Source organism: Centropristis striata, chromosome 17 (genome assembly GCF_030273125.1).
Source record: "Centropristis striata isolate RG_2023a ecotype Rhode Island chromosome 17, C.striata_1.0, whole genome shotgun sequence".
NCBI classification, from domain to species: domain Eukaryota; kingdom Metazoa; phylum Chordata; class Actinopteri; order Perciformes; family Serranidae; genus Centropristis; species Centropristis striata.
The window spans coordinates 33,490,948-33,518,206 of record NC_081533.1 but is presented as its reverse complement, the minus strand read 5'-3'; the positions used below and the strand labels follow the sequence as shown (position 1 = coordinate 33,518,206).

General features: G+C 37.7%; 1 protein-coding gene across 1 annotated transcript; it reads left to right on the top strand.

Annotated features, from left to right (window-relative positions):
- Positions 1-1,952: 1,952 nt before the first annotated feature.
- On the top strand, positions 1,953-27,218 carry LOC131989064 (FHF complex subunit HOOK-interacting protein 1A-like). Its single transcript, XM_059354234.1, has 15 exons — positions 1,953-2,196; positions 3,525-3,720; positions 5,640-5,861; positions 7,253-7,415; positions 8,570-8,681; positions 13,466-13,567; positions 14,844-14,987; positions 16,134-16,301; positions 16,640-16,719; positions 18,501-18,679; positions 19,856-19,967; positions 23,013-24,346; positions 25,509-25,687; positions 25,778-25,898; positions 26,976-27,218. The coding sequence occupies exons 1-15, from the start codon at positions 2,059-2,061 to the stop codon at positions 27,206-27,208; spliced, it is 3,483 nt and encodes a 1,160-aa protein (XP_059210217.1). The 5' UTR covers positions 1,953-2,058; the 3' UTR covers positions 27,209-27,218.
- Positions 27,219-27,259: the final 41 nt, after the last annotated feature.

The following is a 27,259-nucleotide window of genomic DNA, read 5'->3' as shown; positions in this document are numbered from 1 at the left end:
AATATATAATATTTTATTATATTATATTATTATAATATATTTAAGAACATATGATTATAATAATTATTGTGATGCAATATGATAAACTGAAAAAAGATTATATTATTTATTATTATTATTATTATTATTATTATTATTATTATTTTATTATTATTATTTATTATTTATTATTATTTATTATTATTATGACTATTATATTTGCTCTTATTATTATTATTATTATTGTAATTATTAGTTTATTTTTCCTTTAAATATATCTGTTATTATATATATTCTATTACAATATCTATTATATGATTATAATAATTATTGTGATGCAATATGATAAACTGAAAAAAGATTACATCGTTTATTATTATTATTATTATTATTATTATGACTATTATATTTGCTCTTATTATTATTATTGTAATTATTAGTTTATTTTTCCTTTAAATATATCTGTTATTATATATATTCTATTACAATATCTATTATATGATTATAATAATTATTGTGATGCAATATGATAAACTGAAAAAAGATTACATTATTTATTATTATTATTATTATTATTATGACTATTATATTTGCTCGTATTATTATTATTATTATTGTAATTATTGGTATTTGTAATTTAATTTTGTATTTTTATTCAGTTGTCTTCTTTGTTTGTCCTTGAGTATTATTATTATAATTAATTATTTTATCATTTTTATGTCATTTATTTTGTTGTTTTTATTTTATTTTGTTGTTTTTCACCTTTTTGTGTTGGTTTTGTATCTATTTAAAGTCCACTTTGCATCTTCTTATGTCGTTTTGCTTCTATTTTATGCCGTTTTTCACAATTTAGTGGTGTTTTGCATATATTTTTAGTAGTTTTTCAACTTTTTTGGGTTATTTTACTTCAATTTGTAACTTTTTGTGTTGGTTTTGTATCTATTTAAGTCGACTTTGCATCTTCTTATGGTGTTTTCCTTCTATTTTTAGTCGTTTTTCATCATTTAGGGGTGTTTTGAATCCAATTATAGTATTTTTTCTACTTTTTGTGGTGGTTTACATGAATGTTTTGTTGTTTTTCAGCTTTTTGGGGTGTTTTGCATCTATTTTTAGTATTTTTTCAACTATTTTGGCGCTTTTTGCATCAATTTGCAGGCTTTTTTTTTCTTTTTGTGTTGATTTTGTATATAATTAAGTCCACTTGCATTTTCTTACACTGTTTGCCTTCTATTTTTAGTCGTTTTTCATCATTTAGGGGTGTTTTGAATATAATTTTTCTACTTTTTGTGGTGGTTTACATGAATGTTTTGTTGTTTTTCAGCTTTTTGGGGTGTTTTGCATCTATTTTTAGTATTTTTTCAACTTTTTTGGCGCATTTTGCATCAATTTGCAGTCTTTTTTAAACACTTTTTGTGTTGATTTTGTCCACTTGCATTATCTGACAGTGTTTGCCTTCTATTTTTAGTCGTTTTTCATCATTTAGGGGTGTTTTGAATATAATTTTAGTAATTTATCGGCTTTTGTGGTGTTTTGCATCTATAGTTAGACGTTTTTCATCATTTAGGAGTGTTTTGAATCCAATTATAGTAATTTTTCTACTTTTTGTGGTGGTTTACATGAATGTTTTGTTGTTTTTCAGCTTTTTCGGGTGTTTTGCATCTATTTTTAGTATTTTTTCAACGTTTTTGCAGTCTTTTTTAAAAACTTTTTGTGTTGATTTTGTATATAATTAAGTCCACTTGCATTATCTGACAGTGTTTGTCTTCTATTTTTAGTCGTTTTTCATCAGTTAGGGGTGTTTTGAATATAATTATAGTAATTTATCGGCTTTTTGTGGTGTTTTGCATCTTTTGTTTGTTTCAGTAGAGTATCTCCTTAAAAAGTCATGTCAATTAGAATCTTTTCTGTTGGGAATCCAAGATGTCACAGAAGTCAAAATCTTGTTTGTTTGACACCTTGAAGAGTATAAAAGTTGTAAAACTCAGAGCCATTCTCTGTGTTGTGTGTCCTCCTCCAGCAGGCCAGCAGCAGGCGGCTGAGCCCAGGGACAGAGCCTGATCCTGGGCCACACAGCTGCTGATGCCCCCTGCTGCCCAGCAACCGCCCGGCAACATGATGGCCTCGGTGGTCTCCGGAGGGGGCCGCAAGAAGTCTCTGACGCTGAGGGGGGTCGACCCCGAGACCTGCATGATCGTCTTCAAGAACCACTGGGCTCAGGTGAGCAGTTAATCACCAGTTAAACACCAATAATCAATCAGATGATCGATCAGATAATAATAATAAAATCAGATAATAAAGATAAAATATCTGTTTTATCTTTTTTCTGTCTTTGTTCACTCTCACTCCATCCTGTTGTCCTCACAATGGCTGGCAGGCAGAGAGAGTGAGTGTGTGTGTGTGTGTGTGTGTATGTGTGTGTGTGTGTGTGTGTGTATGTGTGTTACTGACCCAGACTTTGGCCCTTAAACACAGAATCCATTTAGAACAAACTTCTCTCTGTGCTGGCCAACAAAACCCACACACACTCCACGTCTGTGTGTGTGTGTGTGTGTGTGTGTGTGTGTGTGTGTGTGTGTGTTCCTTGTCTGAAGCAGCAGAGGTCAAAGGTTAACACAAGTCCAGACAGTGAATTACATTCTTCTTCTTCTCTCTCTGTTTTCATTCATGTATTCCTCCCACAGCGTTCTGCTGCTTTACAGTTCCTATAATTAATTTTTCGTTCAAATTAAAGCTAATATATGTAATATATTTGTTTCTGACAAATGTCAAACCAGAGAAATCTTTAATTTCATGTCGTCACCGGGCGGTCAGTGACGTCACATCTGGTTGTTTATCTGCCAGAAGCTCCTAAAATTGATTTTTATCCAGTATAATATGAAGTATTTTTCTGCGGTTTACTATTTTTTAATTTTCTAGACTATTTCTTTTTAAGGGTTAGCAACAAGCCAAGGATAGTGTTTTACCTCAAGTTTTGTGGCGATTTCGCATCTATTCTTCTTATGTTTGTTTTTTTCATCCATTTATACTTGGTTTTCATCGTTTTTGTGGTAGTTTTAAATTTATTTTAGTCTGCTTTCCAACTTCTTATGATGTTTTGCATCTATTTTTTGTTGGCTTTCAGCTTTCTGTGGTGTTTTGCATAAATTTTTAGTCGATATTCAATGTCTCTTTTATGTCTTCTTATGTTGTTTTGCTTCCATTTTTACTTGTTCTTCACCTTATTGTGGTGGTTTTACATCATTTTTTAACCTTTTAGTGGTGGGTTTGCATCTATTTTTAGCCGTTTTTCAACTTTTTGTTGTGGTTTTGGATCTATTTTAGTTATTTTACATCTTCTGATAAGGTTTTGCTTCCATTTTATGTCAATTTTTCCCACCTTTTCACTGTTTTTACCAGTTTTAATCTATGGATCTGGGTTTTTTTTGAGAGAATGAGACCTCTGTGGATAATTCTGCTCACATTAAAAACCTCCTGAACACTGAAGGAACCAGAAGAAACTGATTTGTAATGAAGACAGAAATTCTACATTCTCTCTCTGTCTGCAGGTGGTGAAGATCCTGGAGAAACACGAGCCGGGTCGCAGCAGCTCCGGAGCGCTGAGCTTCCTCTCCGGCCACGCCGGCGGCAGCAGCAGCTCCGGGTCGTTGCGCCTCGGGCCGATCCTGGCTGACGAGGCCAGCGCCGTCCAGAACTACGTGGAACACATGCTGTTCCTGCTGATGGAGGAGGAGGCGGGGCACGGTGAGAACAACCACAGAAAGCTTTCATCACACCACGCCGCTCTGTTTAGACCTGTTTCCACTGCAGTCCAATACCCAGAATCTCAATGGTCTCACTCACCAAAACGCCCCTAATTTGAATAAGATTACATCATTTATTATTATTATTATGACTATTATATTTACTCTTATTATTATTATTATTATTGTAATTATTGGTATTTGTAATTTAATTTTGTTTTTTTATTCAGTTGTCTTCTTTGTTTGTCCTTGAGTATTATTATTATAATTAATTATTTGATCATTTTTATGTCATTTATTTTGTTGTTTTTTTATTTTATTTTGTTGTTTTTCACCTTTTTGTGTTGGTTTTGTATCTATTTAAAGTCCACTTTGCATCTTCTTATGGTGTTTAGCTTCTATTTTAGGTCATTTTTCACAATTTAGTGGTGTTTTACATCTATTTTTAGTAGTTTTTCAACTTTTTTGGGTTGTTTTGCATCAATGTGTAACTTTTTGTGTTGGTTTCGTATCTATTTAAAGTCCACTTTGCATCTTCTTATGGTGTTTTCCTTCTATTTTTAGTTGTTTTGCATCAATTTGCAGTCTTTTTTTTAAAACTGTAATCTGGTTTATTATGTTTCTTTTGGAGTAATGTCTTCTTCCTGGCAGAGTGGCCTTTCAGCCCATGTCTCAGGACTCGTTTCACTGTGGATAGTGACACATCTCTTACAGAATCTCAATGGTCTCACTCACCAAAACGCCCCTAATTTGAATACGAGCCGTCCTGAGCGGTCTTTTGACGGGACTTTTTATGACCCTGTAGAAGAGCAGGGCCATTTTTCTCCCCTGATAAAAAGCCTGGTTACTGATTGGATAGAACGCTGAGCAGGATGTGACGTAGTACTCGACGCCACAAAAACATGCGCCATTTGTAAAAGCCGGCGAAGTAGCGAGTAGTCACAAGCGACAAGACACATAAGCCCCTTTCATAGTGCGGTCCCGCTATATTGCTGGAATATTAGCTAATAGCTAATAGCCCCGCTAACGCCGTAACGCTACCGCTATTAGCCCCGCTACCGTAACGCCGGTGATCTCGCTACGAACCGGGGGACAGCGGAGCCGCCGAGAGACCTTTCGCCTTTCAACTTTCGCTCTAAACTATTTAAAACACCATCTACAGCTAAAGAGAGTTTCGCGTCTGCAGCAGCCATGTTGGATCCGTAAGAAAACTACAAAACTACAAGCTTCCGTCTGCCGAGTGGTACGCGTCATCGTCTTGCCGTCCTGTGCTAACAGGCTAACAGTTAGCTCTGTAGCAGTACAGTGTGTATGTGCTAACAGGCTAACAGTTAGCTCTGTAGCAGTACAGTGTGTATGTGCTAACAGGCTAACAGTTAGCTCTGTAGCAGTACAGTGTGTATGTGCTAACAGGCTAACAGTTAGCTCTGTAGCAGTACAGTGTGTATGTGCTAACAGGCTAACAGTTAGCTTTGTAGCAGTACAGTGTGTATGTGCTGCTGCTGCAGGAGGTGTTCACTTAACGATCTCTGTTTGTTCACAACAAGCACCAGACACTCTGTGCACAGTTAGCGATGCTGGCTAAATCACGATCAGCGGTGGACAATTTGTGTATAGTTAGCATGCCTGTTTGTTTATGATCAGCGGAGACGCTGTGCATAATTAGCCATGCTGCTTTGTTTATGATCAGCTGCAGACGTTGTGCACAGTTAGCGACGGCGGCCACAGTTGCGTCTCCCGTGTTTAATCACCTCGGAAGTCTCGTAAATCCCTCTGGGGGCCTTTTTTTTTTAAATGGAGACACGCAGAGTGAGCGTCTATTTGAGAGGGGGCATGGCCTGAAGCTTTCCCAGCAGCCACTCTTCCATCTAATGTAAACACGTTTTTTTTGTGTTTGGCCTCATGTCTTGTGGCTCTCAGGAGGAGCGATGGGTCCCATCCTGGAGTTCGTGGTGCTGGAGGGCGTGATGGAGCGTCTGTTCCTGTGGAGCCTCAGGAGACAGTTCACCGAGGACATGAAGCTGGAGCAGCTCAGGATGTACCAGATGCTTCTGTCTCAGGCCCGCCAGCCGCTGCTGCACCACAAACCGGTTCTACGGCCGCTCATGATGCTGCTCGCCTCCTGCGCCGGAGCCGGAACCGGTGAGTTGGCGGCAGGGTGGGAATTTCACGACGGCCTTGATGCCCTGTGAAAAAATGTTCAATTTACGGCCCAGGTGGCCTTTGCGCCCCTGTCAAAGTTCCAGTAAACACAACGCTAACCCGACCCACTCCCCGTCCTTCGAGACCTGTGCGCATCAACACATGGCTCATTGAATATTCTAATGAACCGTTTTTTTGATGCGCAGCACAGGTAAGCTAGCAGCACAAGCTGTTTTGATATGTTGTGACTGAAGTATGTGGTAGTATTTGATATACACTGCAAAAAAGCCAACTTGTATTTTTTTTGCCTAAAACGTGATTTAAGTTGATAAAACTTGGAAATATAAATTATTGACATTTAGGGCAATAATGTAAGTTAGCACAACAAAGGAAGCCAGTTGTCTGCTCAAAAACAAGTTGGTGAGTTGTTGTTACTTATATCTTTAAGTTGGGGCTCACAACAAGGGACAATAGTTCTGATAACTCTTATTTCTTTGTTGTGAAATGCGGGAAAGCGGTGAAATTCGGTCATTAACGAAAGCTAGCGGCTAACTGATGCTAGCGGCTAACTGATGCTAGCGGCTCTGCTTGTCACAGCTACAAGAGTAGCCATTAGCGTATCAATGCTAAATCAAAATTGTGGTCACAACATTAGCTAACATTTCATAGCGGACTTACAATTGTGCCAATTCAGCACATTGCAGAAGTTAGCAGAAATAAGGATTAAAAGTTATTACAATGTAAAATTATAAGTTAGTACAACTTACAGTTGAGTTGACAACAACCTGAATTCAGAACAAGGGACTATAGTTCTGCTAACTCTTATTTCTTTGTTGTGAAATTCGGTCATTAGCGAAAGCTAGCGGCTAACTGATGCTAGCAGCTAACTGATGCTAGCGGCTAACTGATGCTAGCGGCTAACTGATGCTAGCAGCTAACTGATGCTAGCGGCTAACTGATGCTAGCGGCTAACTGATGCTAGCAGCGCTGCTTGTTACAGCTACAAGAGTAGCCATTAGCGTATCAATGCTAACTCAAAATTGTGGTCGCAACATTAGCTGACATTCATAGCAGCGTTACAATCGTGCCAGAGAAATTCAGAGTTGAGCAAACTCAAAAACAAAACTCAAAATATTTAGTTTAATTGTCCAACTTAAAATTTTATCGAAGTTTGTTGCCTTGAGATTTTGAGTTCACCCAACTTTTCTTTTTTTTGCAGTGTAGTAACTAATCACTTTAGAGACGCTGGAGGAGTTTGTTCAGCTGTCTAATGACTTCTAATTGGGTTTAAGTGGTTAATTAAGAAGTGGTTTCACATGCTGCAGGTGTAGCTGCTAAGATGTTTAAATACTTACCTGTGCGGTTAATCACCTGCGTCCTCTCGCTCTCAGACAGCGGCGGCGTGGTGGAGGCGGAGCTTGTCCTCCTGTTGAACCAGCTGTGTGTCGCTCTGGTCAAAGATCCCTCCGTCCTCGAGCTGTTCTTCCACACTAGTGAGGACCAGGGAGCCGCCAACTTCCTGCTCTTCTCCCTGCTCATACCCTACACACACAGGTAGGCACCAAGGTTATTATAGTTAACCAAAACTAACGACATAACGGAAACTAGAATTGAAAAAACATTTTTGTTAACTGAAATAAAAATAAAAACTAGAGTTTTTAAAAAACGATAACTAACTAAAACTGTATTTTGTGGTTACAAAACTAACTAAAACTAACTAAAATTATAGTGAAAATGTCTTTAGTTTTCGTTTTTGTCAACTTTTATTATTTATTTGAACATGCAAAAATTTTGCTTCAATGCAAGTAAATGACAGTCATATCCCGTGGCTATTGGTTCACTCCAAGTCACGTGACTTTCAAGGTCCCGGCGGTCAGAACAAAAAACATGGCGGACAGTTCTCTCATTTTTAGTGAAAAAAATCAATATTTTGACTTAGTTTCTGCATAAAAATGGATTTTGATCACATTTGTAGCTAGAAATATATGTTTTATTTTCTAAATATTCACTCAGTGAATGTACATAATCACTTTGTATGTTGGAATAGCCACGGGATATGACTGTCATTAACTTGCATTGTAGCGAAATCCGTGTCAGTTTCACGGAAATTTGAGTGATTCCGTGGCTATTCCACGGATTCCTGTGAGACCAGGTTGCTTTTAAAAAAAATGTTTTAATCTGTTTTTTACTACTTACTGTAGATGGAAACACCCCCAAGTTCTGTTCTGTTCGTTGTTCGTTAGTTTATAAAAATCTGAAAATATGGATCACAGTGTCTATTATCAAAACGGTGATGACTGTTGTAATGTGATATTGAAATGTGATTCTAAATAAAGACAAAATGTTAAAAAGAAAAAGAAAATGAGTGCACCCATTATGTCTTTGCCATGCCTTTATTAATCTTATTTTGTTTGCTTATTGATATTAAAATATACTTTATTGCTCATCTATTATAAGTTAACTATAAGTTAACTATGCTTTTTGCAACTACCGGATCTAAAGCGAGAACAATGCCTTATTACTTGTTAATTAATGGTTATTAAGGACCTTATTATAAAGCGTTACCAAATACTCTAAATATAGCATAAAGATACAACCCCAAGTTGTAGGTCTGAATTATCCCTTTAACATGTAGGCATTATACACATTAAAAAGTTAATAATTATGAATATGAGTGCACATAAAGCCATGTGTATGGTTTCTCTCAGACAGGGTTCTGTGGGTCAGCAGGCCAGAGACGCTCTGCTGCTCATCATGTCTCTGTCGGCCTCCGACCCTCGAGTCGCCCAGCACATCGCGGAGAACACATACTTCTGTCCTGTAAGTACACAAACAACCTCAGATAGTTTTCATTCTCCATCACTTCAAACCTTGATGGTTCATTCCAAGACGGCAACTCGTTCGTCTAGAAGTTTCACGGTCATTTACGACTGCCGGAGAGTCTGCAAGTCTTTGAAATGTCAAGGATTTGTTCAGGATCAGCATGACTCAGCGGATCAGAGATAAAACCCACTGGATGATTGTTTTATCACCACAATGAGAGCCTGGGTAACACTTTATAATAACCATCTAAGTCAGCTATTCTCAACCTTGGGGTCGGGACCCCAATTGGGGTCGCGAGATGGTTTCTGGGGGTCTTTTCGGTCACTTAATGTCTTTTTTTTTGTCATTTTGTCTTTTCTTGTCATTTTGTGTCTTTTTTGGATCATTTTGTGGTCAACCGGCGTCTTTTTTGGTCATTTTGTTTCCTTTTTTTGGTCATTTTGTGTCTTTTTAGTCATTTTGTGTCTTTTTTGGTCGTTTTGTGGTCAATTTGTGTCTTTTTTGGTCATTTTGTTTCCTTTTTTTGGTCATTTTGTTTCTTTTTTGGGTGATCTGAACTGTGCATGTGAGAATCTGTTCAGTGAGTGGGGGTCGCGGACAACATGCATGTTAAATTGGGGGTCGCGACTCATAAAGGTTGAGAACTACTGATCTAAGTGATGTTTATAGATGGTTTATAAACCAATTATTATTAACCATTTACAAAATTCTATACATATTTAATCTTTAAATGTTTTCAAGCAATTTCTTAAAGGTATAAGAATCATTTTGAAATCATTTACATACTTAATATGGTGTTAAAACTGTTATAACGAGTGTAAAGCTGTTAATAAACTAATAATTATGCTTGTTTATGGTAAAGTAATCTATTTGGCATTTATAAATTATAGTTCAACATTATTAAATTTTCTATTCACCATTCTAAATGGCCTATATATGGTTTATAAATGATGATTAAACATTAATAAACTATCTATTTACCATCTATAAATGGTGGTTATTGTAAAGTGTTACCAGAGCCTGATATGGTGCTATTAATGCAAAACTGGGAAAGAAATGTTTTTTAATTGTCTGGTAAGAGGTGAGTTTTTGGGTTGATACCATTTGTTACACACATTTTGTGCTAAATTAAGCCTTTTTTTTTTTTTTTTTTACTTGAAAATGAATAGAAATGGTTGAAATCTAGCCTGAATACCACATTAGGACACAAAGACATTGAGGAACACCATTGAAAAATCCATGCTGTGATTTGGTTTCAAAAACTTTTGACATTTTGTAGATTTCTGTATTTTGGTCAATATGGCAGCACTTGTGTTGTGTTTCCTGCTGAGAAACCCTCTTATTATGGATCTAGTGTGTCAGCCATCCGTCCTCTGAATGCTCTAGGTCTCTAGTTCAGCTATTCTCAACCTTGGGGTCGGGACCCCAATTGGGGTCGCGAGATGATTTCTGGGGGTCGCCAAATCATTTTGGAAGTCAGCTCTGTCTCCACTGTGTTAAAGTCTTCATGTGTTTTAGTCTTTTTGGTAATTTAATGTCTTTTTTTTGTCATTTTGTGTCTTCTTTGGTCATTTTGTGTCTTTTTTGGTCATTTTGTGTCTTTTTTTTTAGTCATTTTGTGTCTTTTTTGGTATTTTTTTTCTTTTTTGGGTCAATTTGTGTCTTTTTTTTGGTCATTTAGTGTCTTTTTTGGTCATTTAGTGTCTTCTTGGTTATTTTGTGTCTTTTCTGGTGATTTTGTGTCTTTTTTGGTGATTTTGTGTCTTTTTTGGTGATTTTGTTTCCTTTTTTTAGTCATTTTGTGTCTTTTTTGGTATTTTTTTTCTTTTGTGGTCATTTTGTTTCTTTTTTGGGTGATCTGAACTGTGTGTGAGATTGTGTTCAGTGAGCGGGGGTCGCGGACAACATGCATGTTAAATTGGGGGTCGCGACTCAAAAAGGTTGAGAACTACTGCTCTAGTTTGTGGTTGTAAAGTTTCATTAGGCTGTGATTATCCTACCTAAACCCATAGGTTAGAGCTTGAAACGCTCAAGTCCCCTACAGCTTCTGAAAGAAAAGAATTGTCCTAAAGTCCAAGGAGTTAAATACATAAATTCTATCACACGGCGGTACATCTGTGGAAGATTTTAAGGTATATTTCCTAAGCAGAGACCCCCTTTAGCTGCACTAAACTCTGTTAATCTCAACATACCTTCCAATGCAAAGAAATGATGTGGGTTTTTCTGAGTGAGTGCAAGTGGACAGGGCAGTTTAATAATTATACTTCTGAAAAATACACGCTACAGAATAAAAATGTATCTTACACTAAGAACCTGCGCCTTGATTCAGACTGGTTTTACTGAATGAGATGACTGTTTCTCCCCTCCATTCATCCATCTCCACACGGCTTTGTAATCTCATTATCACAAGTTATGTAATAAACTAATGAGCTCATACTGTGTCCTCAGGGAGTGTGTGTGTGTGTGTGTGTGTGTGGTTTACAGCGTTAGAGAGAGAGAAACAGATATACTGTACAACAGGAAATGACAGGAAGGAGGAGGAAAGGAAGAAATATTGAGAAATACGGAGCCGTAAGTGGACCAAACAGTGGAGACATCAATCAACGAATTAGGGGGACGATAATGAAAAATGAGCAACAAAACAAACAAAAAAAACAACAACTATGAATCCAATAACACAACAAGAATCCATTGGTACCTTGTTGTGATATCTTTTTGGGGAAGAGGATGAAATAACACTCCAAAGTTAAAGGTAAAAACATTGACAAAGCCCATGAATCTGCTCTTTACTCACACTCTATGCTGATGACATGCTGTTTTATGTAAATACCATGTAGATGGTTTGCTTGCAGTTTAAAGGTTTTATGCATCCTGGGGTCCCTAAACAGTCTGTGAGCTGCATAAATCGGGTCTGACTGAAAAGCTGAGACTCTTGTGGATTCAATGAGCTCAATTTTCTTCATGTGTGATGATGTTAGTCCCCAAAGGGTTCCCTTGACCTCGGATATCTGAATGGAAATGGGTTTCACAGGAACCCACAAGTCTCCACTTTACAGACATGCCCACTTTATGCTGATAACATGCAGTTGAAGTCAAAAGTTTTTTTCGTGCATTACATGTGTTATGTTGGCCTATTATATGGGACTATTTCTGCACACTGGGGTCCCTAAACAGTCTGTGAGCTGCATAAATCGGGTCTGAGTGTAAATCTGAGACTCTTGTGGATTCAATGAGCCCAATGTTCTTCATGTGTGATGATGTTAGTGAGTGAAACTTGAGCTCAGTGTATAAAATGAGCTGCTGTGACCTCTAGGATAATCACAGCCTCATGAAACTTTACAACCACAAACTAGAGACCTAGAGCATTCATCATAAGATGATGTCCACCGTTTTTATATGACATCTACTGTTTTAACCTGCTATCTCCCCCTAAAAACAAGACCCCCAATTCTCTACAAAGGGGGACAGAAAGCTAAAGGGGTATAAATCTGTACCCAGTTGAAATGATAACAAAAATAAAACAAGAAAATAGAAAAACTTCCGTCTACTTGTGTCCTTCAGGTGTCTAATGTGTCGGCCATGTTGGCTCCATCACTGCCAGTTTCTGCTTTCACCATTAAAGAGAGAAACAGGGTGTGTGTATGTGTGTGTGAAAGACACTTAAGTACGTGCCACCTGTGTGTGTGTATGTGTGTGTGTGTGTGTGTGTGTGTGTGTGAGATTTAAGCCCATGTAACCACTCTGACCTCAATCTTTCTGCAGAGAGCAGATTAGTAAATCAGGGTGAGATTGGCTCGTACTCAGAGAGGATTAGTGAGTCTGCACGTGATTGGACGGTTGCCTGATTGTCATCGAGACTGAAGACTGCAGCTGTTTGTGTTGTTGTTTATGTTGTTTTCTCCTTTTTCCCATAAATATAAGGCTGTAGCTCGTTAGCTTAGCTTAGTTTAGCCCATAGACTGGAAATAGGGGAAAACTGTTCAAAGGAACACCAGCTGAAATAAAGAATAGACATTGGTGAATAACTAATACAAAAATAAATATAAATATAAAGCTAAATAAATAAAATAATTATTAAATGTGGAAATATTAAGACAAATGAATAAAAAATAATTAATGAATGAAAAATAACTTATAGGTAATTTAAAATGTATTTATGTATTATTATTTTATTTCCATGTGATATATTTATTCATATTTATATATTTAGTTATTGCTAATATATAACTATATTTTTATGTCTGTTTTCAGATTTAAAAAAAAAATCAACACAATGTTATTTATTTTATTTTATCCCTTTATTTTTTTTTATTTTGCCCTCTTTATATTTTGACATTTTTAAATGTACTTATTTATTCTTTTATTTATTTCTCTTCATATATCCACGTTATTATGTATTTATTGTCTCATATATTCTTCATTTAATTTATTATTTTTTTATTTACTCATTTTTTATTTCATTTAATCTTCTTTAAATTCTTTAAATGTATTTTTTACCCTGCAGACATGAGTAATATCAATCTTTTCATGCAACTAATTATTTTACCTTTAATTAATCTTTTACTCAATTAATAACATATAATTTATATTATATTATATGTTATTATATAATTTATAATATAATATATAATCAATGAAACTCCTGTTTATTTCTGCCCTCATTCTCTGAACTGCACTAATCTGCACTGGGATTTAATTTCTACAAAAACCTGTGTGTGTGTGTGTGTGTGTGTGTGTCTGTGTGTGTGTGTGTGTGTGTGTGTGTGTGTGTGTGTGTCCAGGTGCTGGCTACAGGTCTGTCTGGTTTGTACTCGTCTCTTCCTGCGAGGCTGCAGGTTTACAGTGAAGACTGGCACAGTCTGGACCAGGCCGACTGGCAGCAGGTAAACATGAAATAATTCATCAATAAATCAATCAAAGATAATAGTAATCTGGGCCCTATGCATTTTTTTTTTTTTTGCCAATTTCTGTGGTTTCCCCTTAAACCAGGGGTGTCAAACTCAAATACACAACGGGCCAAAATTTAAAACTTGAATAAAATCGCGGGCCAACATTGAACAAATAAACCTTTTATTATATACTACCGGTCAAAAGTTTTAGAACACCCCAATTTTTCCAGAATTTAATTGAAAATGATGCAGTTTAATGTCTCAGTGTACTCTGAAATTAATGCACATTTGCAACATTTAAAATTCTTTATTGAGCATGATAGTGTTTTGAAAGTAAAAAAAAAGATTCAAAATCACATTTTATGTTGGACTAAAGGACTAAAAAAAGACACAAAATGACCAAAAAAAGACACAAAATGACTAAAAAAAGACACAAAATGACCAAAAAAAGACACAAAATGACAAAAAAAGACACCAAAAGACACAAAATGACCAAAAAAAGACACAAAATGACCAAAAAAAGACACAATATGACAAAAAAAAGACACAAAATGACCAAAAAAAGACACAATATGACAAAAAAAAGACACAAAATGACCAAAAAAAGACACAATATGACAAAAAAAGACACAAAATGACACCAAAAGACACAAAATGACTAAAAAAAGACACAAAATGACTTACAAAGACATGAAAAGAATTCAAAAATGGACAAAATAGCCCAAGACTCCATAGAGTTAAGTTGTTAACCCATTTCTTGTTCCCTGAAAAAGGCCTACTTGTATAATTCTGAAATGTACATTATTTTCCAGTTTTGGTTAAGCTTACCTTTTTTTATTTACCTCTGGCAGTTCACCACTTACCTTTGGACCCTTTCAAGCTGTTCATTTGACTTGAACTGCTTGAATTTCAATAAAAAACTGGAAAAATTGGGCTGTTCTAAAACTTTTGACTGGTAGTGTATATCAACCATGTTTTGCTTTAACATTAAATATGGAACCAGCAACGCTTATAAACATACAATATATAACTAAATAGTGCAGACATGCAAAATCAAATTTCAAATAAAAAACACATCAATGTCATTCATTTACAATAATAATATAATAATTTGGTATTGCCTTGCGGGTCAAATAAAATTACACTGTGGGCCAAATTTGTTTACCTGTATTAAGGTATTTATGAATAAGTGCATCGAAAAATAAAATAATAGATGTAAAAATGTTGTCACTATGGATGATGTCACTGTTTCCTGGTGTTCTGGTGTCAGGTTCCCGCTCTGGTCCACTTCCTGCACTCTCTGGACTTCTGCAGCGCCGTCACCAAGGTGGCTCACCCGTCCATCCGCTGCCAGCTGCTGGGTTACATCTACAACGGCTTCCTGGTGCCGGTGCTGGCGCCCGCCCTGCACAAGGTAACCACACCACCAGCGTCATCACAGCCGCAATAATACATCAAAAATCAATCCAAGTGAGACACAAATGACCAAAAAAGACACAAATGACCAAAAAAGACACAAAATGAGAAGACAGAATAACCAAAAAAACCCCACAGAAGACATAAAAATGACAAAAAAAGACACAAAATATCTAAAACAGACACAAAAAAGACACATAAATGACACCAATGACAAAAAAGACACAAAATGACAAAAAAAAAGACACAAAATAACTAAAAAAAGACACAAAATAACTAAAAAAAGACAACAACAGACACAAAATGACCAAAAAAAGACACACAAATGACCAAAAAAGACACACAAATGACCAAAAAAGACACACAAATTACCAAAAAAGACACAAAATGACCAAAAAAGACACAAAATGAGAAGACAGAATAACCAAAAAAACCCCACAGAAGACATAAAAATGACAAAAAAAGACACAAAATATCTAAAACAGACACAAAAAAGACACAAAATTACAAAAAAAAGACACAAAATAACCAAAAAAGACACAAAATGAGAAGACAGAATAACCAAAAAAAACCATAAAAATGAAAAAATGAAATAAAAAAAAGACATAAAAATGACAAAAAAAGACAAAATATCTAAAACAGACACAAAAAAGACACATAAATGACAAAAAAAGACACAAATTAACTAAAAAAAGACAACAGACACAAAATTACCAAAAAAAGACACAAAATGACCAAAAAAGACATAAAAATGACAAAAAAAGACACAAAATATCTAAAACAGACACAAAAAAGACACAAAAAAGACACATAAATGACACCAATGACAAAAAAGACACAAAATAACTAAAAAAGACAACAACAGACACAAAATTACCAAAAAAAAGACACAAATGACCAAAAAAGACACACGTTAAACTATTATACAATGTAACATTCTGGGTTCCTTTTGTGTACAATGAGATACTGTTTGAACAAAAAAAAAGGTTAGAATTGTACCATTGTTCATTGTTATAAAATGATCATTTTATTATTAATTTGACACAGTAGGCCCTGTGTAGAAGCGCCACTGCTGAGGTGTTATCCATGCTTCCATAAACACTAACGTGTGTGTGTGTGTGTGTGTGTGTGTGTGTGTGTGTAGCTGACGGTGGAGGAGGTGATGACCACCACGGCGTACCTGGATCTGTTCCTGCGCTCCGTCTCTGAGCCCGCCCTGCTGCAGAGCTTCCTGTCCTTCATCCTGCTGCACACACACGACAACGTGCACATCCTGGACACACTGGTCAGCCGGGTCAACACACCTTTCCAGGTAACACACACACACACACACACACACACACACACACAAATTAATTTATTTTAATTTACTAACCATCTAAGGCTCTCCTGTTATTGCACCTTACATTGAAAGAAAAGTTTATTAAAAAAGTAAAAAGTCTGGAAGCAAAACTACCGTCAGTTATTTTACAAATAATTTATTAAAAAATACAGATAAATATCTGTATTCAGTTATTCCACACACACACACACACACACACACACACACACACACACACACACACACACACACACAGGTCCTGTCTGCTGTTGTTTCATGCTTTGTAATTCCTAATCTGTTAGAGATAACCTTGACCTTTCTCCCATCAGTTGGGGACGGTGTCTCTGGCTCTGTTCAGGACTCTGATTGGTCTCTTCTGTGAAGACGTCATGCTGCAGCTGGTGTTCAGGTGAGTCTCACTGGTTCACAGGTGATGGAAAGACACACTCGATTGAGTGAGAGTCGATTGATTTAAACATATTGGCCTGTATGGCTCATTGCAATCAGTTATTTTAGTGGGACAAAATTATTTGCAACCAGCAAACTGTTGTGCTTGACCGTCATCAAAACATGGACCAAATGGAAAGACAAAACAAAAGAAAACAACGTGAACTAGTTCATTTTAATCTGTGCCAACACATTTATTTGCCAACCTAACCACTGGCTCTGTGCTGTAGAGTCCCTGTAGTGGTGATGGAGAGAAAGATGGTACAGAAATTGTTGAGTATTGTGGACAATAACACGCATCCTTTGCACAGTCTAGTGTGTCAACAAAAGAGTGTTTTTAGTTGGAGGCTACGGCAGCTAAGCTGCAAAAAGGACAGATTCAAGAATATGTTTTTACCTGCTGCAACTGCACTTTATAATGACTCCCCTTTTAGTAAGGACAGAAGAATATTTTTTAAATATTTATTTAAATTTTAGCTTAGCTCCTTATACTGTATTTACCAAACTGTATTTTTGCATATTTTTTTTGCACATGTATATTTGCACACCTGTTTATTTATTTACACACCTGTATATTTGCACACTTGCTGTAACTGTTATCTATGAGTAACAGCTACTAATGCACCATCCATTCCACTTCCTCTATACTAGGCTATGTATTGTGGGCTCATGTTCTGTATAGGTGGAATATGTATGTATACATGTGTTGTGTTGTGGTGTGATGTGATGTGATGTGATGTGATGTGATGTGTTGTGTTGTGGTGTGATGTGATGTGTTGTGTTGTGTTGTGTTGTGATGTGTTGTGTTGTGTTGTGATGTGATGTGATGTGTTGTGTTGTGTTGTGATGTGATGTGTTGTGATGTGATGTGATGTGATGTGTTGTGATGTGATGTGATGTGTTGTGTTGTGTTGTGTTGTGATGTGTTGTGTTGTGTTGTGTTGTGTTGTGATGTGTTGTGTTGTGTTGTGTTGTGTTGTGTTGTGATGTGTTGTGTTGTGTTGTGTTGTGATGTGTTGTGTTGTGTTGTGTTGTGTTGTGATGTGTTGTGTTGTGTGATGTGTTGTGTTGTGTTGTGTGATGTGTTGTGTTGTGTTGTGTGATGTGATGTGATGTGATGTGTTGTGTTGTGTTGTGTGATGTGATGTGTTGTGTGATGTGATGTGTTGTGTTGTGTTGTGTTGTGTTGTGTGATGTGATGTGATGTGATGTGTTGTGTGGTGTGGTGTGGTGTGGTGTGGTGTGTTGTGTTGTGTTGTGTTGTGATGTGTTGTGTTGTGTTGTGTTGTGTTGTGTCGTGTCGTGTCGTGTCGTGATGTGTTGTGATGTGATGTGATGTGATGTGTTGTGTTGTGTGTTGTGTTGTGTGATGTGCTGTGCTGTGCTGTGCTGTGCTGTGTGATGTGATGTGATGTGTTGTGTTGTGTTGTGTTGTGTTGTGTTGTGTCGTGTCGTGTGTATGTTGGCTGCTGGAACACCTACATTTCTCTGCTGGGATGAATAAAGTATTTCTTATCTTATCTTTTCTTCTTATCTTCTCCTTGAAGAATTTTCTCATGTAAAAGTAAAATCCATTGTGTAACGGATGATTTTTTGGGCTTACTGCTGCCCCAAAAGTGGGTAAACAACCACACATGTGCGTCTCTCAGGAGTCAGCAGAGCCACCGGTAGTTTTAATTGCGTGTCCTTCCCCCTCTTGGCCACATGGGGCAGTAAAGATCTCTCCTGTCCGTGTGTCCTCAGGTATCTGATTCCCTGCAGCCACCTGAGCAGGAAGCAGCGCTCCTCGCTCCAGCAGAGGGACTGCTACTCCTCCAGCGCCACCTCCTTCCTGCTCCTCCTGCCCTCCTGGTGCCCCGGGAGCCTCCACAACCTCCAGGCAAACTCACACTCAGAGCACATCCACTGGCCCAAAGGCCCAGGTCAGTACGGCTGGAATAGCAACCTTTTAAAGTGGATGTCCAACCATTTGTCCCTACATGTACAAGAAAGCAACAAAAACTGCCCACACTGACACAAACTACCGGTCAAAAGTTTTAGAACACCCCAATTTTTCCAGTTTTTTATTGAAATTCAAGCAGTTCAAGTCAAATGAACAGCTTGAAAGGGTACAAAGGTAAGTGGTGAACTGCCAGAGGTAAATAAAAAAAGGTAAGCTTAACCAAAACTGAAAAATAATGTACATTTCAGAATTATACAAGTAGGCCTTTTTCAGGGAACAAGAAATGGGTTAACAACTTAACTCTATGGAGTCTTGGGCTATTTTGTCCATTTTTGAATTCTTTTCATGTCTTTGTAAGTCATTTTGTGTCGTTTTTTAGTCATTTTGTGTCTTTTTTTGTCATTTTGTGTCATTTTTTAGTCATCTTGTGTCTTTTTTGTCATTTTGTGTCATTTTTTAGTCATTTTGTGTCATTTTTTGGTCATTTTGTGTCTTTTTTTGGTCATTCTGTGCCTTTTTTTGGTCATTTTGTGTCTTTTTTTAGTCATTTTGTGTCTTTTGGTGTCTTTTTTTGACAGTTTGTGTCTTTTTTTGGTCATTTTGTCTTTTTTTAGTCATTTTGTGTCTTTTGGTGTCTTTTTTTAGTCATTTTGTGTCTTTTTTTGGTCATTTTGTGTCTTTTTTAGTCATTTTGTGTCTTTTGGTGTCTTTTTTTGTAATTTTGTGTCTTATTTTGGTCATTTTGTGTCTTTTTTTTAGTCCTTTAATCCAACATAAAATGTGATTTTGAATCTTTTTTTTACTTTCAAAACACTATCATGCTCAATAAAGAATTTTAAACGTTGCAAATGTGTATTAATTTCAGAGTACACTGAGACATTAAACTGCATAATTTTCAAAAAAATTCTGGAAAAGTTGGTGTGTTCTAAAACTTTTGACCAGTAGTGTATGTTACTGTCACGTCAAATGACGGCGCTGGATGCAGGAAGAACAACAGATTCTGCAGCTTTTCTCATCTATTTATTAGCACTGAGTTGTTTATAGTATTTAATCGACAACATTTACCACCAACTCGGATTGGACATCCACATAAAAACTTGTGAATTTCTCTTTTAACAACTGTTTTATGCTAACTTAAACTGTGTCTGTGTGTCAGATCTGTCAGTGTCAGACAGTGTTGGTTACTGTCGTGGTTCAGACTTCCTGATGGATGTTAACTACCTCCACTACCTCTGGGACGCCCGCCAGGCCATCTCCACCTCCCACAGGTCAGTCTCAAGTTGTTTATGAGGAAATCAGGGGATGGACTGAGGATCACTTTTACTTAGATACTGATTAGATGCTTAGATGCTGATTAAGGTCCATGAATTTAGAGGAAAATTGCATTCTTTACAAACTATGTTACCCAATCTGGTACAGGGAGGAGGAAAATGGGTTGAGGAAATGGGTGGGGATATATTTGGTTTAAAGATGGTACTTTTACAAATTAGTCTACAGAATGGTGGAAACAAAGCTTTGTGAAGCACTGAAACTTTGCTTTAAGTGACATCTGCTGGGCAACATATGGTATTGCATTTTTTGGGAAAGGATGAAATACAAGACCTCCTGACCAAGGTTATAATAATTTTGGATTTTTCATTAGTTTTAGTTTTAATTTTGTTGTGAATTTTTGTTTTCAAATTCAGTTAGTTTTAGTTAGTTTTTAGAGTGAGTTTTCTAGTTTTAGTTTAGTTTTTATTTTTTGAAAATGCTTAGTTTTAGTTTAGTTTTTATTAGTTTTAGTGTTAGTTTTAGTTTTTTTGTAATGGGCTATGTGTTGGGTGCGTGATTCAAAGAGGTCATAATAAATGTTTCCTTTATTTCCTTTAGTTTATCATCTCAGCACCAATAAGGTTATTAACTCTTACAGTTCTGGGTGTTTTGAATTTTGGTTCTAGTGTAAACATCCCAGTCTCAGTAAACATATTCACCATGTGTTGCATGTTCAAATAAATACACTGAATTATGAATGAAAAAAGTTGACAAAAACGAAAACTAAGGACATTTTCACTGTAATTTGAGTTAGTTTTGTAACCACAAAATACAGTTTTAGTTAGTTATTGTTTTTTAAAAAACTCTCGTTTTTATTCTTATTACTTTTATTTATGTTTATAACTTTTCTTAACATTAAAGGAAAGGGCAAGGCCTTAAGGGAGGTCCTCTTTCTTAGAATATCCTTCTAGTTGATATTTTGTTTAATAATGGTTATATTACTTTAAAGTTTAAGGTTCTGCTTTTTAAGCACTATTTAAGTTTAAGTTGAAATAAAAATATACACTACTGGTCAAAAGTTTTAGAACACACCAACTTTTCCAGAATTTAATTGAAAATGATGCAGTTTAATGTCTCAGTGTACTCTGAAATTAATGCACATTTGCAACATTTAAAATTCTTTATTGAGCATGATAGTGTTTTGAAAGTAAAAAAAAGATTCAAAATCACATTTTATGTTGGACTAAAGGACTAAAAAAAGACACAAAATGACAAAAAAAAGACACCAAAAGACACAAAATGACTAAAAAAAGACACAAAATGACCAGAAAAAGACACAAAATGACAAAAAAAGACACCAAAAGACACAAAATGATTAAAAAAAGACACAAAATGACCAAAAAAAAGACACAAAATGACAAAAAAAGACACCAAAAGACACAAAATGACTAAAAAAAGACACAAAATGACTAAAAAAAAGACACAAAATGACTTACAAAGACATGAAAAGAATTCAAAAATGGACAAAATAGCCCAAGACTCCATAGAGTTAAGTTGTTAACCCATTTCTTGTTCCCTGAAAAAGGCCTACTTGTATAATTCTGAAATGTACATTATTTTTCAGTTTTGGTTAAGCTTACCTTTTTTTATTTACCTCTGGCAGTTCACCACTTACCTTTGTACCCTTTCAAGCTGTTCATTTGACTTGAACTGCTTGAATTTCAATAAAAAACTGGAAAAATTGGGGTGTTCTAAAACTTTTGACCGGTAGTGTATGTATATATATATATATATATATATATATATATATATATAGATATATAATACAAATCTAATGGTGACAATACAAGGAGAGTCAGGGGATCACCAAAGTCAATAAGACTCGTCCTCTGAGAACCATGAATATTTGTACCAAATTCCATGGCAATTCATTTAATTACTGTTGAGATGTTTCACTCAAAAACCCCTAAAATTAACCTCATGGCTTTTCTTCACGCCAAAAGAAAAATCAGGTGATTATCAAAGTCGCTAGGATTCATCCACTGGGAACCATAAATGTTGGTACCAAATGTTAAGACGATATTAGTTGAGATAAAAACCAAAAATGTCAATCTAATGATGCCACTACAGAGAAAGTCAGGGGATCACCAAAGTCAGTGGGATTCGTATTATTGGTAATATGAATATTTGCACAGAATGTCATGGGAATCCATCCAAAACTCTGAACTAAATTCTGCTTAATATTAATGTAATCGCTTTATAAAATACAGTAAATTATCTGGTTTTGAGCTGCTACTGATAGGAACACATGTTATGATGAGACTGTTAATGTGGAGTAAATCAAATATAGCAGTAAAAAGTAGGAAATACTCCAATCACTATATCACTTTAACATGTATAACTGTAAATGACCTTTAGCAAGGTTCCTATTGGTATATTTGTATTATAGAGCTTGTTTTTTCATGTTTGTAAGTTTTCTAAGTGTTTTACAATATTGTGATGCTTTTATTTTGAAGAGGCGCCATCCAGTGTGAAACGGGTGCTTTTATTTTGAAAGGTAGTGACAGGAAATAACAGGTAGAACGGTAAAAATGAAAAACGAACAGTAAATAATGTTGATATAAAGTATAAAAAAGGCTTCTATAGTGGCTGGTTGACAGGGAGTCAAGGTTTGTTAAAGTTTATTTTCCTCTGTCATATATATTAGTGGCTATATTTGTTGTCTTAACTATAGTAAAAGTGCTTGTTTGGTCAAGTGCTAATGCTAATGTTTTCTAGCTCTTACGGTGGATTCACAAGGTGACCAGGGAATGTCTTATTTTTATTTCATGGAGCGATTTTAAATTAATCTTGTGAACTTTCAGTTAAAGAGTTGAGTCTTTGCAGGGGGGGTACGTAAATCGCCTTCAAAATAAAAGCACTGCGGTTGTATTGATTTCTAATTTCTGGGTAACCTCACGCCCAATGCCCAGGTCTGCTATAGACGAACCAAGACTGATACATGCAGGGGTTATTTTATATTACAAACATTGTCAATTCCAATGTTTTTGTTTTGTCTGCAGGGCATGTCAGTTCTGGTCGTCCCCGTATGATGGGATCGACCCTCTGCCTCAGGAATATCGATCGGAAACACCAGCGGATGACATGGAAGACGAGGAAGAGATCATACGGCGAGTAAAGAGCGACTCCATCTGCTCTTTGGTCCTCACCCCTCCCCCCTCAGCCCTCTCGCCCACCCCCTCCTGCTCAGATACCGTCTCTACGGGCAACCAGACAGGAAGAGCCGGCTCGGCGCTGGAACTGGAGTGGGACGACATCTTTGCCGACGACGACCCGTCTTCGTCAGTGTGGATAAACGCGGCGCTTACAAATGGCGGCACGACCATGGAGGCAGACAGATGCGCTTTGACACCGATTCCTCCCAGACACATCCAGGAAATGCGACGTACTGCGACCAAGCTGGTGCACGGTTCGTACGTGGAGGAAGCCGAGTTTGAGGACGACGTTCTGGTCTATAATCTAGTTGCGCAAAAAGAGTCAAAGGCAGCCGTTTTGGAGCGAATCATGGCTGCAAATCGGCGGGCGCGTGGAAGCATCTCAAATGGCCAACGGGTGTCATCAACACCATCGACAACAACAATAACGTCGATGTTGACGACAACAGGGAGGACGGTGATGGAGACCGTTAACAGTATAATGTCCACAAGGAGGCGGAGCGAGGACGCAGGGAGGGAGGAAAGAAGAAGGAGTGAGGATTATGTGAAGGAGGTCCGGAGGAGGAGTGAGGACTGTGGGAAGGAGTTGGGGAGATGGAGGGGGGACAGAGAAGATGAGGTAAGAAGGATGGATGTACAAATAGGACGCCAGTTTTTCACCAACGGTTTTAACAAAAAGAATCACATCATCGACGAATGTGATGATTCGGATGAAAACGGCGAGCCATTTCAGCAAAACTGCAACCTGAGTGACTTCACATCTCCTGTCAATCACACCAGCACACAACATCCCACGCCATGTTTAGTGACTTTACCCAATGGCCATTCTGAATTCGAGACACATGACTCTTTGGTGTCTGATGCCAAGTCTCTAAATCTGCCTGATGACAAAGTTGTAAAGAATGACGACTTCCTGTCCCGATATCAGGAGCTCATGCTCTCTCTGGGGGTGGAGCCAGACTGTGATGACGTCACAAACAACATCAGCACATTCAGGAGGCGAGTCCGAGCGCTGAGGCAGAAACTGGAAGAGGAGGGGGAATTTGGTTGTAGATCCACGTGGGATGATGCAGAGGAGGAAGAAGTGGATAAGGAGGAGGCGATGGAAGAAGAGGAAGAGAAGGACGAGGAAGGAGAGGAGAGGAGGAAAGACAACAGGAGGCATGGCGTTCCATTTACAGGTCTGTGTTTTTAACCCCAACTACTTCACATACAGACACTTGTTCAAGAGCTCTTGGCGACACTTCTTTAACTCATTTAGTGTAATTTTGGGGGAATTGAGGTGACTATAAAGAGTATAAAGAGCAAAAGTCCTCAAAGGGGGTTGGGATGGATGGATGGTCTGAGCAAACACAAGACTTTTATCCTGGAAACCATGTTTGTGTCATGTGACTTTCACCAAAAAGACAGCTTTTTTAAAAGTTTTTAAGAGGAGTTGTATATAGCCATACACATAGTTTTGTGTGAATTCACAATGTTCACCCAATGTGTGCATGTCCAAAACAGGGGCAGTGCTAATTGTTCTGACATCCCATTGGCCTGACGAATACACGTATAGGTTCACAACCCACTAGTCAAAAAGTAAATTCATTCATCTATTCAGTGGCGGTTCTACACAGGGGCCTCCAGGGGCCACTGCCCCTGTGAAGAAGCCCTTGGCCCCTGCTGTGGCCCCTGTGTCAAATTAATAATAAAATGATAAATTTATAACGATGAACGACGGAACAATTCTTACCTATTTTTTGTTCAAACAATATCTCATTGTACACAAAATGAACCCAGAATGTGTATATTGTACAATAGTTAAATGTGCAATAAAAGCTAAATATAAAGATCATTCTCACTGTACTAAGTAATTGTGCACAAAAATGAGAAATGTCATTGTCGTATAAAAACAACTGTTAATGTTGGTAAGTCTCAGTGTTTCAATCAATGTAGTTCTTCCAAATATGAGACTTTCAGCTTAAATAAAGCTTTCGAATGCTTAAATATCATTTTTGAAGATTTTTAATGTGCCCCTCTGATTAAACACTGGCCCCTCCTTGGCCCCCACGGTAAAATTGGTCTAGAACCACCACTGCATCTATTGGCTGCCAATGCACTGCTTAAAAAAAAGTTTTTGGGTGCGACAATGCTGTATTTAAAAGAAATGTTCTGTTTAGGCACAAAACCCCTCCTTGGTTAAAGTTAGAGAAAATTCACTTGTTTATATTATTACGCTGTCGGGACAATGCCATGGCTCCTTAAAAGTGACGAGGAAACGGTACCCTGTGCGTTAAAAAGTGATGCCATTATTACTTATTGGATGAAAAAACTGACCTGTAATTTCCCGCCATGGCTCAGGTCCCTTCATCAGCGTCCTGTTGTCCCGGCTCGAGAACCTCCTGGAAAACTCCATTGCTGTGAACCTGCTGGTGACGGGCATCCTGGCCCAGCTGGTGTCGTACCCGCAACCTCTTCTGAGATCCTTCCTGCTCAGCACGGACACAAACAACCAGACCAACGTTCGCACGTTGTACCAGGTAAACAACAACACACATGCCATACATGTTGGATTTAATCTGTATTCCATTATTCAAGGCATTTTAATGATAATGTTGTGTATACTGTAGGTGTTGGTGTCAGTGCACGCTCAGATTGAACGCTACGTGGCCGACAGACCGGACTATCCTGCTCTGGTCACTCAGGCCTGGAGGTTCCTGTTGGCTAAAGACCAAGACAGCAAGTTTAGAGGTTAATGAACACACATCAACACACGCAAAGATACATTTCCCCTTAATCCCAACAGAACACCAAGGTTAAATTTATCATTTAATATTGGCAGCGTGAGCATCAAATTAGCGGACTGCCGAGTCGTCATTGCACTTGGTGAAAATAAGGATTTTGAAAAAGGAAACAAAAGACACTAACTGGAAAACGATTTCCCGATGTAACTGTGGCCCCGTTTACACGAGGATGCTTGTGGGTAAAAACGACAAAATATTTTATGTGAAGTGCCTTTCGTTTAGACGGTGACGGCGTTTTTGGGGTTTAAAAACGCAAAAATCTGAAACCACCCTCCAAAGTGGAAAAGTTAAATCCTCTCCTCCGTAGCGTGTCGTCTACACTGACAAGACACAAAACTCTGATCTGATCTGCTCACGTCACGTATGTGTTTACGTCACATACATGCTCCAGTACAGGAAATAAACAAACGTGGGATTATTTCCATGGTGGGACCTTCAAGCTGCTCTGGCAGCTCTAATAAACTTACAGGAGTCTTTCCACCAAATGTCCAGGATATGTACAGATAGTATTAGTGAACAGAGAAGGATCTGGAATTACCTCCATCACATTCTGGATGCAGCGATTGGTGGGAGGAGCCAGACGGCTGTGAACGAGACCTGGGAGATCTAGTGATGGTGGAGAACTTTGTGGAAGGAGTAGCTGATGAAAATGTGTGGCGTGAAAACTTCCACATGCCCAAAGATGCTCTTATCGCTTTAAGTGATGCCGCCTGGCTGCATACAATCGAATTTCACACACTTTTGCGTCACCGTATGCAGCAGATTTCCTCCCGAAAACGCTCGTCTAAACGAGGAATGATAAGTGAAGACGCGACGCCACTTTTGCGTCTTCTGTTCAGACCGTCCTCGTGTAAACGTAGCCTTAGATGCGTCCGATTCCAGTCCTTATGCAAAGCTAGACTCTTTGAATCCGTCATGGAGATGGCAAGAACTTCCAATATTGTTTGACCAACTTACACCAATTTATTTGAGGTTCCTTTACCGTCACATTTCCAATCACAGTTCAATGTTGTGTTTTTTCCAGAGTGCCTCCAGTCCCAGGGTGGTGACATCATCCTGGACCCGTCTGTCCCCAATGGCTCTGTGAATAACGCTCTGCCTTTGCCTCCTCTTGGCGTCCTGCCGCCTTGCCCTCCGATCCCGCCTCAAGCCAAGAGCCGAGTGTTCGCCATCATCCTGTACGCCGAGTTCCTGAAGGAGCTGGCCGCCATCAGCCAGGAGCACAGCATTGCTTTAGACTGCTCTGCAGAGGAGTAACGGAGACGGTTTTACCTGTAAACACCCACCTGAGAAATCGCCATTGATGTG

Bases quoted from the DNA above. Each gene is read 5' to 3' on its own strand.
- LOC131989064 (XM_059354234.1), top strand. From the start codon at position 2,059: ATGCCCCCTGCTGCCCAGCAACCGCCCGGCAACATGATGGCCTCGGTG. The intron at 13,568-14,843 runs GTAAACATGAAA...TTCTGGTGTCAG, and splicing joins ACCAGGCCGACTGGCAGCAG to GTTCCCGCTCTGGTCCACTT. The intron at 24,347-25,508 runs GTCTGTGTTTTT...GCCATGGCTCAG, and splicing joins GCATGGCGTTCCATTTACAG to GTCCCTTCATCAGCGTCCTG.